The sequence below is a fragment of the Cebus imitator genome, unplaced genomic scaffold (genome assembly GCF_001604975.1).
Source record: "Cebus imitator isolate Cc_AM_T3 unplaced genomic scaffold, Cebus_imitator-1.0 Scaffold48, whole genome shotgun sequence".
Classification (NCBI taxonomy): domain Eukaryota; kingdom Metazoa; phylum Chordata; class Mammalia; order Primates; family Cebidae; genus Cebus; species Cebus imitator.
This window is the reverse complement of record NW_016107363.1, coordinates 8,632,773-8,645,968: the sequence shown is the minus strand read 5'-3', so window position 1 is coordinate 8,645,968 and position 13,196 is coordinate 8,632,773. Positions and strand designations below refer to the sequence as shown.

General features: G+C 38.5%; 1 protein-coding gene across 1 annotated transcript in view; it reads right to left on the bottom strand.

Annotated features, from left to right (window-relative positions):
• Window positions 1-13,196, bottom strand: part of ERC2 (ELKS/RAB6-interacting/CAST family member 2) — a gene marked incomplete at its 3' end in the record, with an annotated part of 493,154 nt that overhangs the window by 317,629 nt on the left and 162,329 nt on the right. Inside the window, exons 3-4 of the mRNA XM_037738120.1 lie at window positions 4,847-4,870; window positions 3,784-4,200 (exon numbers count right to left, since the gene is read on the bottom strand). Of these exons, the coding sequence (XP_037594048.1) occupies window positions 3,784-4,200; window positions 4,847-4,870 (441 nt within the window). The remainder of the gene's footprint in view (window positions 1-3,783; window positions 4,201-4,846; window positions 4,871-13,196) is intronic.

Below are 13,196 nucleotides of genomic sequence, written 5' to 3'. Positions count from 1 at the left end.
ATTAAAGACTGAGACTGAGACTCTGTGGAATCCCTCATTTCCCCAAGTTCACTTGGCACTGCATCCCTTTTTCTCTCATAACACATATCAACAGCCCACAAAATGTCTATTCTACCAAGCACAATTTGGGAAAGATTTCTTTTAGAATAGGGATATAGGCCAGGAGTGGTGGCTCAGACCTGCAATCCCAGCACTTTGGGAGGCTGAGGTGGGCAGATCGCTTGAGCTCAGAAAACTAGCCTGGGCAACATGGTGCAGCCCCATCTTTATCAAAAATACAAAAAAAAAAATAGCTGGGCATGGTGACACATGCCTGTAGTACCAGTTATTCAGGAGGCTGAGGTGGGAGGATCACTTGAACCTGGGAAGTAGAGGTTGCAGTAAGCCAAGACTGCACCACTGTACTCCAACCTGGGTGACAGAGTGAGACCCCATCTCAAAAAAAGAAAAGAAAAGAAAAGAAAAGAAATGGAGCATAGTAAAATAGTTTAAGAGCTGAGATTCCAGAGTCAGCCTGATTCAAATACCAGCTTCACCATGTTAGCAGTGTAACATTGGGTTTGTCCCTTAGTTCCCCCAGGTAAGATGGGCAAAGTAATAGCACCTACCTTCTAGGCCATGGGCCTTTCCATCTGAGCGGAATAGTCTTCTGAGATCCTCACATGGCTGGTTCCCTGACAACCCAATATAAAATTAGCCCCACCCAGATCACTAGTGCTTCACTCTCTTCTTTTCTTCATGACATGCCTCTATTTAGCCATAAAATTGTTATCTATTTTACTCCAATAGAATGTAAGCACCATGAAGGTAAATTTTATTAATTATTGCCATATCCCAAAACAGATCTTCAATAAGTATTCATCCAACAAAGGAATGGATGGATGGATGGATGGATGGATGAGGTGACTCAATATCAATCAATGTAAAGCACTCTTCATGATGCCTGACACACAAGCTGATGCATACAAATACCATTTTGAAAATTTTTGAGGAACGATGAGTAGTTAATACATGCATAATCATAATTCTCCCAATAAGTAATATTCTGATTCCACAGTGCATTTTCTTGCTGTATTAGAAGTAAACATTTCACAACATTCATTCAGAGGTGTGCTAGGCTTTCAGGAATAGGCAAGGGAATGGGGAAGGTAGGCCCTAAGAGTAGCATCTTCCAATTTCCATGGTGTAAATATACCAAATATGACCAATTTCAGGCTATCTGTGTTTTAACATCAGGATCATGAGATTCCTAAGAATTTAACAAATGGCTCTCACAAAGCAGTACAACCCTTCTCTTGGGAATGATCCTTTCATAACTTCAAGACTTGTTTGCTGAGTTCAAATTTAACATGGTTTTTTTATGTACAGATATATTTTCCAAATTCTGCCCTTCTTGATGAGCTAAAATAAGGGCTACCTACTCACTTTGGTCTGATGTTGAAGGAAACTAGTTGAATGTATTGGGATGCGCTTTCTGTGTCCCCCTCTTTGTGCTTTCAAACTGGTGTTTAAGGATCTAAACATGATCTATATCCATACCAGACCATTGTGAGGACCAGCCAATCTCAGAAAACCTAAGAGTAATTGTGTTAAAATTCATTTAAATGGAGGCAGCCAAATAAGGCACCATCTAGTAAGTGCTATCAACAAGCAGAATCTAACTGCAGAAGAATGACTTCACCCTGACCACAAAATCCCAACAAGGAGGGAGAAATGGTGCTGCAGATGGAGATTTCTCTGACATCACAGCCTTGCTGCCCCTTAGCATCAAAATAAAAGAGTCACTTTTTCCAACTACAGTGATCTTCTATCAACTGCAGTTTTGAGATTACACACAAAAAGTTCAAAATCCACAGTTAATCTACATGCAAGTAACAACATGCCAGTAATTACTGCTTCTCTTCTGTAAACTACATAAGAGGTCTATGAATAAGACATGGAGAAAATTACTTTCTGCTCTACTGTATTTGTTATCTATTGCTGTGTAACAAATTACTTCAAAATTCAGCAGCTTAAAACAGTACACATTTATTATCTCACAGTTTCTGTGGGTCAGGAATCCAGGCACAGCTTAAGTGGGTCCTCTGCTTCACAGTCTCTCACAGCCTGCAATCAACACATCAGCCCAGGACCTGTTATCTCATCTGAAGTTTCGACTGGGGAAGTATCCACTTCCAAGCTCACTAGATGGTTGTTACCAGTTTTCCATTCTTTGTGGTTGTTGAAATAAGTACCTCTGTTCTTTACTGGGTGTTGGCTGGAGGCCACCCTCAGTTCCTTACCACATGGGCCTCTCCACATGGCAGCTTGCTACATCAAAGCATGCAAGCTAAGAAGCAATAAAGTCTGCTAGGAAGATGGAAGTCACAGTCTTATGTAACCTAATCAAGGAAGCAACATGATATTCCATTACTTTTGCCATAACCCACCATTTAGGAGGAAGTTATGAGGATCAACCAATACTCAAAGAAAGAGGATTACATAAGGGTGTGAATTCCAAGCAGTAGGGATCACTGGAGGCCATCTTGGAATTCTGCTTACCACATTCACCCTCTTGGAAGATGGATGGGAAGACCAGGCCCAACCAAACATCTCTTTAAGCATTTCAATATGAAACCAAGCCATGTTTCATAAAGCATGCGTGGTTTCCCAAGCATGTTGCTAAAATTTCATTAAAACAAAACAAGGAAGAATAAGTGTAGAGGACATTAAATTTGCAGACACAAAAGTTTGCTCATATGTTCTAGGCAAATATAATCTACATCGGAGCAAATTCTTGGGATCATCTACATTTTCTCAAATCCCAAGACGGAAGCAATGTCTTCTGACCAACGAAACAAATGACTGACAAGAAGCACTGCCATCTGAACAGGTATAATGCCAAGAAATCTAGTTTGATCTAGAAGCAAATATCTTCTGGAATTTTTGTTTATCACTATAGAATAGTTTGAAAACATATATAATGTCATTTTATTGCTTGCTGTTTTCTCTGTGATCCATGTTTCCCTGCAGCAGTTTTGCCTGCATGATACTTTTAAGGTCCATATCCACTGCAGTGGCAAGGAACTACTATAAAAATTTCAAACCTTGACAGTCATCCACATTTTTTCTAAGCTCTACCCAACCACATATTTTCAGATACATGAGCATCCCAACATTGAATGGTGGTAAAAGGCCAGACAGACTGCCTCTGAAGGACTTCAAATGATTTAATTTAAAGGCAAAACACATACTCAGAAAACCTGTAATATTCTGTCCTGGATGAATGTAAATGCAGACAAAAATTATCTTAACCCTAAACATTCAAAATTGGTCTGTGCATTTTATCATTCTTTCCCAGAAACACCCATATGCTTTAGTTTCTGCAAATCCCATCCCTAATTCAGTAATAAAAATATTTAGAGCATTGTGTTGCTAATCATATCTATTTTTTCCTTTAGAGAGGTGATATTTGATAAACAACTAAACTTAGTACCATACCTAAAAGACTATGAAACCACAGCCACCTGTGGGAAAGCAATTGTAAACCACCTTAGAGTTGATATGTCCTGCATATGCTTGGATCCTGGATACGGGTTGAATAATAATGGAATGTATGTGCAGTGAGCAAAGACTAATACAAAATTCCTGTTTAATGGTCTTAAGCTGGCAGAAAGGTCATAAAGCAGATGACAAAGTGAATATTTTTAAGGATGTAGATATCTTCCAACCTGTGAAAATAACTTGATAACATGTTTTCACTTATAAATTAAGGCTTTGGGAAAATACAGTGAATGAGCTTACCTCCCTAAGATGTATGTTTTCCTTCTCTTTCTGGTCTAAAATCACTTCCAAGTGGCTGACCTGAGACTCAGCCTCTGCCATCCGCCGCGTTCGCTCATTGTCATCCTCCAGGCTTTTGGACGGCAAGCCTTTACTTTGCAACATCTCAAGAAGTTTTTTAATCGACTCATCTCGGGCATTGAGGGTTTGTTTCTGTGTTTCAATTCTCAGCTCCATTTCCTCTAATGTCTTTCTCAAAAGGAACAGCTCCTTAGCCTGCCTGTCATGTTCGGCTTGGAGCCTCCTGAAGTTCTCCTCAGTCAGCTCAATGGTGAAGTGCTCTGCTCCTCGGTTGCCACTCTCTTGCTGAAGGAGGTGGTTGAGGTCTCTCTGGGTTCGCAGCTCATCTTGAAGGGCCTGGATTGTCAACTGTAGGTGCTGCAATGAGAAAGATGGAGTGGGAGAGGAGACAGAAGGAAAAAAAAGTCAATGAAAATGTCAAGTGCCATTTGCTGCTACCACACTATGAAGATGGAATGTTAGTCATGAAGTCCGGAGGGCCAGCCATGAATTCCTTCACGGTGACTTCAGAAGCATGGGACAGCACATGGAGAGGGGTGGATTAATTCAGTGATGCGTTCTGAATGTCTTGGGAGAAGAGAAATGCACACAGACACAGAAACAATAGATTAGTGTCAATCACAGGGAAATTATACATCTACAGCGTTTTAATTTAGGAAGTGGAAAAGGTTAGAGGGAAACTTTCACAAACACACCTTTTTTATGCCCAGAACGCTCCAGACTCAGTATTCCTTGTTTCCTAAGGTATTCTTTATTGTACTATCCATTATTTTCCATGATCAATGTGTGTTGATTTAAAAATGAAAATAATAGCATCCACTACAAGTAGACACAAACAAGGACTTTATTTTTTACAAATAAAGCTGTGAACAGGTTTAATAAACAGGATTACTGCATCTGCAAGCAAAAGGGAATAAATGCAGGCACAGACAAACACACTCAAACACACAAGGAGGTGAGGCTGTGCAGAGCAGAACAAACAAGCTGCAAAGAGTGGACAAACCTTGGTTCTTCTGGCATCCAGTAACTGAACAGCATGGGAAATGAAAACAAAATGAAGCAAAAAATCAACACAAAGAAAAGTTCAGTGCAAGCAAAGGATATTTAACATAAAGAACTTAATCAACATAAAGTACCTTCACAGAAGAAAGAAGAAAAAAAAAGAAAAAAAAATTCTAATTACAGCAAAGACCCATAAGCCACACAGAATTTATAGCATTGACATTCGATAGACATGAAAAAAAAGAAAGACCAAATGTGAGTTTATTTCACTTTTGTTTTCCTAAATCTCACTGACCCAGAAACCCAAAGTCTTGAACATATTACCAGAGAGGGAAGCACCTGTTATTTTGGGTCACCATTTTAAGCAAAGTCAGAGTGAAAGCACCAGAGAAAGAAAACAGTTATCAGATGAGAGAAAAGGCACCCGTGCTTGAACAGAGTTGGCAAATTCAGCAATACCTTTCCCCATAGGACAAACCCCCAGCCTGGTCAGAGGAGGCAGCCACAAGCCTTAAGTCATTTCTATCCCTATGGACAAGCCAAGAGGCTTCCAAGACAGCAGTTATTTATTCGCCAAACATGTGATCCTGCTTGTAGAATGAACACAATGCTAAGCACAGGAATCAAGAGGCACATAAGACATAGCTCCTCCCACAGGGAACTCACAGTATTATAAAGCATGGGTCATACTATACCTAAGTTATATGAATATTGGAGCAGTCAATATTTTGAAATCTTTCTGAATTCCTATAGCTGACACTCAGAGGTATTGAGATCTTTCTGAGTGTGGCCTACACCCAGAAACTAGCACTAGGTGATGCACTATCTCGATTATATTTTTTTCTGGGTATCCAGTTCACATTCCCAATTATGAATGTCCACTGATAAATTCTTAGAGCATAGGGAACACATACTCTCTTCCTCATCTGTATACTACAGTGCTTCACAGGGTATTGAATGCAGAGAAAGAAACTGATACGTACTTATGATGGAGATTACAAATTTTTAATACAATGCTCCTCTGTAAAGTGCAACATACAAAGTTGTGCAACCATCCACACAATAAATTTTTGAACATTACCTCAAAAAGATATGCCATGCCCTTTAGCAGTCACTTCCCATCTCCCTCCCTATCCTCAGGCCCTGGTAACCACTAATTTACTTTCTGTCTTTATGCCTATTCTGGACCTTTCATATCAATGATATCACTCAATAAGTGGTTTCTTTCACTTAGCATATTTCCAAGGTTTATCCATGTGGTAGTATGTATCTGTACTTCATTCCTTTTTATGGCTGAGTAATATTCCATTGAATGAATATATCATATTTTATGTATCCATTTATCAGTTGACTCATACATAAATATTCATAGCAGCAACATTCATTTTAGTCAAAAAGTGTTAACAATCTATTTGTCAATCAAATGATGAATGGGTAAATAAAATCTAGTATATCAATTTAATGGAATATTATTCAGCTATAAAAAGGAATGAAGTGCTGACATACAGGACAACATGGATAACCCTGAAAACATTATGCCATGAGAAAGAAACCAGTCACAAAAGACTACATATTTTATGATTCCACTGATGGAATATCCAGAATACACATATTCATAGATGGAAAATAAATTGTAGATTGCTGGGGGGTGTGGAGAGAACTGGGGGACTCCAAAGGGTGTGGGGTATCTTCTGAGATGATAAAATATTCTCAAGTTAGATAGGGGTGTCTGTTGCACCACTTTGTGACTATACTAAAACCAATGAATTTCACACTGTAAATGAGTGAATTGTATGGTACATAAATTATATATCAACAAAGTTGTCACAAAAAAACATGAGGCGGGACTATAAAGTAATCTAACTTTCCTCCACCAGCCTGCTATCCTTAAGCCACATTAGAACAGAGTCCACAGGAGTATCTATAGCCTTCAGCCCAGGGATGCGACTGCGGACAATGCTTTTGAAAGAGTGCTTTGGCAACTGTCTTTGAGTCATTTTATATATATGTATATATACATATACATACATATATTTTTTTTGAGATAGGATCTCACTCTGTCCCCCAGGCTAGAATGCAGTGGCATGATCTCAGCTCACTGTAACCTCCACTTCCTGGGTTCAAGTGATTCTCCCACCTCAGCCTCCCAAGTAGCTGGGACTACAGGTGCACACCATCACACTCAGCTATTTTTGTATTTTTTGTAGAGATGAGGTATCACCATGCTGCCCAGGCAGGTCTCGAACTCCTGAGCTCAAGTGATCCACCTTCCTCAGCCTCCCAAAGTGCTGGGATTATAGTTGTGAGCCACTGTGTCCAGCTGTCATTTAAATATTCTTGATCATGGCAAATCTTTGTCCTTTGAAGGTGGCTTGGATTTTTGAGATGACCCCAGTTTATCTGGAGTCAAACATCATGAATTGGGATGATCAGAAAGGAAATGATCTTTTCTGAGAGTGACCAAAAATAAGATTGGTTTTCTTACAATTCATAAACCAGCCAGAAGGGAATTCCAAAAACTGCCAAATGCTTTGAGCAGAAACAGCAACATTGGAAGGACATCTCTGTGAGGGAGCTGCTCCTTTGAATGAATACATTGCCTATTGCCCTGATCCTTTGTCCACACATCTACGCAATGGGGATCATCATAATGCCTACCATAGGGTTCCTGTGAGCAATAATGAAGATAAGGTGGCAAGTGCCAGGTTTGAGAGCAACGAGAAGGAGGAAGGATAATAGAAATGAAGGAAAATAAGAAGGAAGAAAAGCAGGAAAGAAGAAAGGGAGGAGAGAGAAATGGAGGGACAATTGCTCCATTTATCCATTTAATATACAGTTATTGAGTATCTCCCTCATACTCTTGAAATACAGAAAAAAGAAAAGAAAAAAATAGTCCACATTCACAGTCCATGTGGACAAGTAAACCAATAGTAACACTATGTCATAAGGGTTACAACAGAAATCGTAGCCAGGTAGCTAGAAGTGCAGAGAGGAGGGAACCCAGGCTAGCGGCATGTAGGGAAACATCTCAAAACAAGCAGAAATGTGTCTTATTTGAAGGTAAATGAGGGCAACCTTGTGAAGAATGATGAAAAGAGAAGAGAAGCTGTAAAAGCCAAGAGGTAAAGACAGGCCAGATCTATTAAGAAACAGTAAAAGCAAAAATCTATATATTATTTATAATACCAAATGCCATGCATGGTCCTAAGGTGTTTTAATCCTCAGAACTACCCTAAAAGGTAGCAACGGTTATGATTTCCACTTAATGCATAAGAAAATGGGGACACAAAGCATTTAAGTAACCTGCTCACAGTCACCCAGCTAGGTAAGTGGTACAGCCACAGGTGTTCATCCAGACACTTTGAGCCCAATGCCCATGTTCAAACCATGACATCATTGGCATCTGAATTGGCACAAATACTTTAAGATAGCTGGAAAAAAGAATGGGGTGGCAAGAGGTAGTAAAAGCAGACAGGCAGGCGTTTATATCAGATACAGACATTCTCAAAAATAAGAATTAGCCATGTTGGCTAGGCTTGGTGGATCACACCTGTAATCCCAGCACTTTGGGAGATCAAGATGGGAGGATCGCTTGAGGCCAGGAGCTCAAGACCAACCTGGGCAATGTAGCGAGACCCCATATCTATTTAAAAAGAAAGAATTAGCCATCCTAACGAGGAACAGCCTGGTTATGATGAATGCTTGCAGGCTGTACATTTATTAAGAAGCAAAGTCTATATTTCAGGTAGTCACATTATTAGTTACTAAATGACTTCAACATGACAAAGCAGTCTCATAATCAGCATAAAATTTAGTGTTCAAAATTTTCTCTAATCCATGTTTATATTTAGTTTTCATTTTCTTTTAATTTTAAGATATTCAAAATCATATAGGAATCTTGTTCCTACAAAAGCAATTTTTCAGGAAAATACATAACTTATAGATCCTTGATCATCCTTCTGCTTTATATACTTGAAGACAGGGAGGGGATATGAAGTAATCTTATCCATCCTTCCACTCCCCTCCTCTCTACCCCTCCCACTCTCTTCTTTCTCATTGTTCTACTTTTTAGCCATTCAACTCAATCAAGTTTCAAAAATCATTTACCAAGCTGGGCACAGTGGCATATGCCTATAGTCCCAGCTACTCGGGAGGCTGAGGCAGGAGGATCACTTGAGCCCAGGAGTTCAAGACCAGCCTAGGCAACATAGGGAGACTCCATCTCTTAAAAAAAAAAAAAAAAAATCATTTACCAGATTTTCATCTCTAGTTACATATTTAAAATAGACAATTTCAATTATAAAATACAGTAAGAGCAATAATCCATAGAAATTGATGGCCTTTCTGTGCCTCAGTTTTCTCATTTGTATAAGGAGGAGAGTATTAATTCCTACTACCTTGGAATCATTAAATATAATGATGATAAGTCATTTAATGAGGATTAAATGACAATTAAATGAGTTAATACATATAAAGCTCTAGAAAGTACCACATGCAGATTAAGACATCAATCAGGATAGGCTTAGGATATGCTGCAATGACAATAGCAACAACAAAAAAATATTCTGAAAGACATAAACCACCTGCTGTCACAGAATAGGAACATTTGGAACTCAAAGAAACCTTTAAAATTGGCTTGTTAACCTCATTTTATAAACAAGAAAACTGTATCCACACAGATTAAATGACAGGCCCAAGAGCAGAAACACACTGACAAAGCCAGAATCTATGTTTCTGGGATCCTGGACTCCATCCTGGTATGTATTTCAATAACCCTAAGAGTAGACCAAAAGCGGGTAGCTCTACACTTTGACAACATAAGAAACGGCCATGGTGTCTCTGACAAGGATGATGAAAGATAACCCAAGTCACTTCACTTCCATGTCACTGGGTCCTATCCAGTAGTTAAATCACATGGAATTCCCCAAGGACAATTTATTTAAGACTTCCTTTCTAAGTCTTCAGAATTAAACTGTGTAGAGATTAGAAGACATACTCAATAAAAACTAGCTCTAAAGGACCAGAATACAATACAAGTGAATACTCCAGCAAAGCCACAACACCTTCTCTATGAGTCAAAGGTAAGAAGAACTACAGTTTTCAATTTCCTCCTCCAGATTATTCTGTTCCTACAAGCCAAACCGTCTACCCTTTCCCAACTATGAAAACACATTTCTTTTAAGACAGCCACCCAAACTCCACTGGAGCATTCATTTCATCTTGTTACCTACAGCAAGTGCCTACAAACCAGAATTTGCATGGCTGCATTCTAGGGTTACCTCTGGAATCTGCTAGTCATCACTGCAGTCTCAACTTCTGAAAGCTTCAGTCATTCTTTCTGTGGCTTCCATTCCACTGCATATCAGGAGAGAGACCTTCCGATGCCCACTTGCATTAGGAAAGGACATTACCAGGTAATTCAATATCTTGCCTGCGTCCCAGTGAAACTGCTGTCAACTTAGCACTTACAGCACAGCTTAGCACTTATGGCAAAACAGCTAATTCTCTTCAAAAGCAAAGTGAGTCTGTGGATGAATGAGGGCTTAGAAAGTTTTTTACTCGCCACCCTGTTTCTGGGATCATTCTCTAGTTGTCTGCAAAGATTCAAAACTCAAAAGGCAAAATCCATTCTCCATTGTCTGCCACTGGAAAGATACCCTGGAGCAGGTAAATCAACTGTGACGATGGGAATCCAGGCTGCTCTCTGCAGTCACTTTGCTAGGAGCACAAATAGAATATATCCCATTTATCCTGATACTTGGCCTTTACCTCAATCCTATTTAGCCTTTTTCAAACTTAGTAGCATACTTTAAAGTCTCCCCCAGATAGTAAAGACTAGCCCCATCTCCAGTTAACAAAAGGGAAAAAGTTTTAGAAGACTAATCTGTGCATTAAAAATAGGCAAATGGAAGGGGAGATAAATAGCTTGGTGTGTTCAATTTATTCCCAGTTTTAAAAATGCAGCTATGGGGTACCATCCCAGGACAATGAAGGAGGTCATAATGACTTCTGTTTCTAGGCTTCCTGGAGACCGCATTTTCTGATAGGCCCTCTTCTACACTACAGCTAGATACAAGCAAATATACTTTTCAAAGCACAGCTGAGCTTACAAGGAAGTATGGGAAATCTCCAAGGGAGGGGTTGGAGGAGAGAGCACTCTCTGGTCTCTCTTCCTCTTCCTATAAGGAGCAAATGTCAATCCATGCACTGAGCTTGAGAGAGTGAACTGGGGTTCACTGAAGCCAGGGAACTGAGATTCTCCCAGCAAGCCCACATTGGCAGAGGGAGTTAAAGTGGTCCTAAGTAGGTTAGTGCCCCCTGGCGCCATACATATGCAAATGCAAATCCTTGTATGGGGGCAAGGCAGCAGGGGTGGGTGGGCAAGGACTGGGGGAGGTGATGAGGCAGAGAACAAAAGCTCTCAGGAGTCCAAAAAATTCAGATTAATGAAATACAAGCTTACAATAAAAAATTACCACGGACACAAGGAAACTCCCTTGAGTGATGGCCGTATGCAGAATAAAAGGTGTTTTTGAAATGTTTAAGAAAATAAATAAATGTTTTAGAAGAAATATAGAATTGAAGAATCAGCATGGAAAAGTAGCTCTCCAAAATTATCAACCAGATCTGAAAAAGTATAAAAATGTACAGCAATGAAAAATACAGTATTTAAAGTGAAATATAATAGATAGGGTATGAGAAAAGAGAGAACTAGTGAACAAAGACACAATGGAGATAATCCACAAAGCAAAATGTTGACTCTTTGAAATGACTAATAAAACAAACCTCTTTAGAAATGAATACACACAGAAAATATTTAAAAGATGATATGAAAATACTGTTAAGTTTGGGCCAATAAATTTTGAAATGTGAAGAAAATGGACAAACTACTAGTCATATCTTACATAATCTGACTCCAGAAGAAACAGAAATCCTGAAGAGTTCTGTATCTATTAAATTGAGTCACAATTTTAAAACTTTTCCTGCAAAGAAAGCCCAGATGATTCCAATTTACAAAAACTTTCAGATAAATGGAAAGACGAAACTGTCCCCCCAATTCATTCTGTGAGACTTGATCATCTTTACACCAAAGCTAGGCATGATCTATACAGGAAAGGTAACTTCTAGGCCAAACTTCACACTTAAGACAATGAGTGTTATTAGCAAATGGAATACAGGAGTATATTAAAAAGGTAATACATCATGTCCAAGATGTGTTTCTTATGGGAATTAGAGGATAGTTCAGCATTAGTCAATGCATTCTGCAAATAACATTAACAGAGTAAAGAATAAAAATAATTACAATCAGCTCAAGATATAAAGTCTTAGTGTTTTCTAAAACTCACTACAAACTAGGAATAAAGAGAATTTTTAACTTACAGAGTATCTCTGCTGCAAACTGACAGTATCATTCTTAACAGTAAATATTAGAAGCATTCTCCTTAAAATGAGGCATAAAATTGCGCCATTATCAGCACCACTTGTAGAATGTTGCATCAGTATTCTCCTGGAGGCTTAAGTTAGGACAGTAAAACCAGAAAATAAGGAGAAAAAATAATAATTGAAAAGAAGAAAAGTTCTAATATCATCAATTGTATTATGTGGTTTCCTACTTGGAAAACCGAAAAGAATCTATAAATCACTAAAAATTAGAAAGTTGTTTCCTTATTAAAAGGGCACAAAAAATGTAGCCATAAAAAGAAGAGTAGTAAATTTGACAATGTTAAAATTAGGAATTTCTGTTCAAGAAAAGACACTATAAAGAAAATGAAAAAACAATCCACAGTTGAGAGATGATGTTTGTAATATGTTAAAATGACAAAAAAAATTATCAAGAATACACATAGAATTCCTACAAATCAATAGAAAAAATATATCAACAGTTAATAGAAAAAGGTACTAAATAAATGAGCAGGAATTTCACAGAAGAGAAAATGCAATCAGCCCATAAACATATGAAAAGATGTTCAATCTTGTTAGTAATCAGAAAACCACATGAGCCATGTGGACCCCAAAATTAGAAAGCATTTTATACCCCACTCTCTTAGCCAAGCACATACACACATACACACACACATGCACTATAATAATGGCAGCAGCAAAAATAAATAACAATAGCAAGTACTGACAAAAATGTAGATCAATAAGAACTCCTAACACAGCTGCTGCAAGTAAACAAATGCAACCATGCAAGAACTAACCATGCATATCCTCACCCAGAAATTTTACCCTTAGGTACACAACTGAAGCAGGGGATGACAAACTATGGTCTAGGGGCCAAATCTGGTCTTTTGCCTGCTTTTGTAAATAAAGTTTTATTGGAACACAGCCATATTAATTTATATATTCTT